This window comes from Propithecus coquereli, unplaced genomic scaffold, assembly GCF_000956105.1.
Source record: "Propithecus coquereli isolate 6110/MARCELLA unplaced genomic scaffold, Pcoq_1.0 Scaffold147, whole genome shotgun sequence".
Lineage (NCBI taxonomy): Eukaryota > Metazoa > Chordata > Mammalia > Primates > Indriidae > Propithecus > Propithecus coquereli.
Genome location: NW_012139080.1, coordinates 4,169,004 through 4,172,258, shown reverse-complemented (window position 1 = coordinate 4,172,258; position 3,255 = coordinate 4,169,004). Strand labels below are relative to the sequence as shown.

The 3,255-nt window shown below is 31.7% G+C and overlaps 1 protein-coding gene across 1 annotated transcript in view; it reads left to right on the top strand.

Annotated features, from left to right (window-relative positions):
- The window catches only part of GKAP1 (G kinase anchoring protein 1), a 69,584-nt gene that overhangs the window by 59,899 nt on the left and 6,430 nt on the right, over positions 1-3,255 (top strand). Inside the window, exon 10 of the mRNA XM_012640019.1 lies at positions 2,630-2,693. Coding sequence (XP_012495473.1) covers positions 2,630-2,693 — 64 coding nt within the window. The remainder of the gene's footprint in view (positions 1-2,629; positions 2,694-3,255) is intronic.

Genomic DNA, 3,255 nt, shown 5'->3' with positions numbered 1-3,255 from the left:
AGTCAGTAATAACTGTTATTCATTGAGAGCCTGTAATGTGCCAGGTACTTTTCTGGCCCTGCATATGTAATAGTGAAAAAATATAAATCAAGTTCCAGCCCTGATGGTTCTTATACTTACCTTCATCTACTCATGCCTTTAAGAAATGCCTGCTAAAATCTTTTTTGACTGCACCCACCCATCTCCCTTAGCTTTTCATTTATATTTTCCTTTGCTTTTGTTGTGCTAGACACAGGGAACACAAGGATGAGTTAGCAAGAAGCTCATGGTCTAATGGGGAAGATAAACATGTAAATAACTTTAATACAGTGTAGGATTTATAAATGAGATTTGACAGTGTTCCAGAAGCACAGAAAAAGGAATGAATGAGTTGCCATAGCAAAGATGACTTTTCCAGGTAAAGAGTACAGTGTGTACCAAGGTATGGGAATGGAACTTTAATACAGTGTAGGATTTATAAATGAGATTTGACAGAGTGTTCCAGAAGCACAGAAAAAGGAATGAATGAGTTGCCATAGCAAAGATGACTTTTCCAGGTAAAGAGTACAGTGTATCCCAAGGCATGGGAATGGTGGAAGTACATTATAGGTAACATTTTAGAGAAATGGGAAGCTGTAGAAGATGAGATTGGAGAAGTTAGGTGGGGTTAGAATTTGAAGGTATTTGGATTTTAGACATAGAGGGCAGTAAAGGTCTTTAGAAGGAAAGTGACATGATAATTGTTTTATGGGATGATAATGCATGTAGCTGAGGCCTGGAGTGAAGGTAGTCTGGTAAAACAGTGAATAGGTATTGAGTGTAAGAGGAGGAGCACATTTTTTAACTTGTTTGGGGAATGGGAACAAATAAATTCCCATTTTGGACATGTTGAGACTGAAATAGCTGTGGTACATGCAGGCATGTATGCTCAGGATGTAGTTGGACACAGTGGAATCACAACATACATGCATTTAACTTTATCAACTCTATATGCTCTTTTTTCATGAAATTAAAAATACTAGTAAGGACATTGTATATTTTATATGTGCTTTTTTTTGTAAACTACATGTTACACTGGTATCCTATACATTTATGTTTTTGTAGATATTTTTACTATTCAGGATTATATATACAAAACTATATATGCTATTTTTATATGCAGTATAAGGAATTTTCACATGTAATCTTGCTCATTTGCAATTTTTGCATTATGAGCTGATTTAGACCCTAAGGTTTGACGGAAAGTTGCCTCCATGTATACTGGTCTGGACCTTGGACAAAAGGCTTGAGCTTGAGATGGAGTTTGGTGTGAGATATTAACATAGATTTAAGCCCTCAGATTGGAGATTTCATAGTGAGTATAGTTCGATATTCATAGTGAATATTTCTGTATTTATAGTGAATATAGTTGTAGTTAAGTGTGTATATTTTTCCTCCTTATGTTTTTATGTTTCCATCTGACTTGTCTCCCTTGTACATTTCTAAGCTTCTCAGCAGTCACAGTCCCTTTATATTCACTAGGTGCTTACTTCAGTTTATTGTACTGACTGCAGTATTACTCAGTAAACATTGTTGATTTATCATCAGTTTAATGAACAAAGTACTATTTAGTAAAAACCATCTTCATTGGACTTAAAATATATTTAAATTTATTTTACAAAAGGTTTTTAATCTGGTAACTTCTATACATGTCTGTGTACATGTTGAGAGAATAAATGACAAGTTTTTTATACTGATCTGTTTTCTTTAGGCTTTCATTTTCTATAATATATTAAATGTATTGTTTTCTCTAATGTATTAATGTATTAAATCTCTGTAATTCAGATAGTGTTACATGACATTTTGAATACTAGTGTGGGCAGAAAATTGCTTGAATATGGATGTTAATGTGGGGACACCATTCCTCTTGTTCATAAATGTATAATTGTATCATTTATGTTGCTTGAGAAGAAGCTAAGCCATTTAGAAACAGAAATTAAAAAGGTGTTGAAAGATATTTCAGTGACTTGCTAATTCACATCAGCCCAAAACTGCTATAACGATAATTATTTAGTCAATGGAATAACAAGAGATGAGTTAAACCATAACTGAAGAGTTACAGAACTGCACTGTAAAATTCAGCAACCACTACAGGTCTATCACAATTTAAATTAGGGTCAAATAAAATTAAAAATTTATTTTCTCAGTCACACTAGCCATGTTTCTAGTATTCCATTGCCACATATTGGATAGTGGCAGATATAGAACAGATATAGAGAGTTGTAGTATATTGTTGGACAGTACTGGTTTAGCACTGTGAATCATTTTTCTTTTGGCTTTCATGTAAATTATTTTGAATTGTTTAAGGGTCTTATTTGAGAACAAAAAGAGGGAGACTCTTTAGGAAAATTTAGTATTATCCTGAGTTTTCTGCACTTTTATCCGTCTCTTCCTTAATTGTTAATCACTTATAATATTATATCTATTATTGTCCCAGGGATTTAATTTAATTAGTAGATAGTTTTGACTACATTTTTTCCATTGTATTTCTTTGAAAAATAGTTCATGTCTTTGAGTGAGCCTAGAATTCACAGCTCCATAAATTGATAGTAAATCATTAATTACATCATTTACTTTTTAAAAAATTAAATCTTTTTTCTTTGACTATTAGGCAAAGTATAAAGAAGTAAAGGCAAGAAATGCACAGTTATTGAAAATGCTTCAGGAAGGTGAAAGTAAGTGATTTTTATGTTTTTAGAATTAAAAGTTTATTGTAAATAATATCTGAACATAATTTTTCAAATATGTGATTTTTCAACTCAACAAAATAGTGTTTGCCAGCACAGTAGGGTGACTATAGTTAACAATAATCTGTGTATTTCAAAATAGCTAGAAGAGAACATTTGAAATATATCCAACACAAATGATAAATGTTTGAGATGATGGTTATCCTAAATACTCTGATTTGATCATTACACATTGTAATGCATGTATCAAAATATCACATATACGTAAGTTTGTACAATTACTATGTATCAATAAAAAAAATAATTGGGAAAAAACTCAACAAAATAAAAAGGTTTCCCAAAGTGATACAAGGTGGATATATTGATATGATTATAAGCTGGTAATGTTATTTTTACAAGTCACCCTTACAGTACCTTAGTTTTATACCTTAGTTTATGACTGTTTAGGTAAGAGAAACCCTTAAAATTTCAATTCTTATAAATTACTGGACTATATTTAGAGGGAAAACAAGCATAGCATTTGCTTAGGAGTCTGCTTTTTAGTTATTAT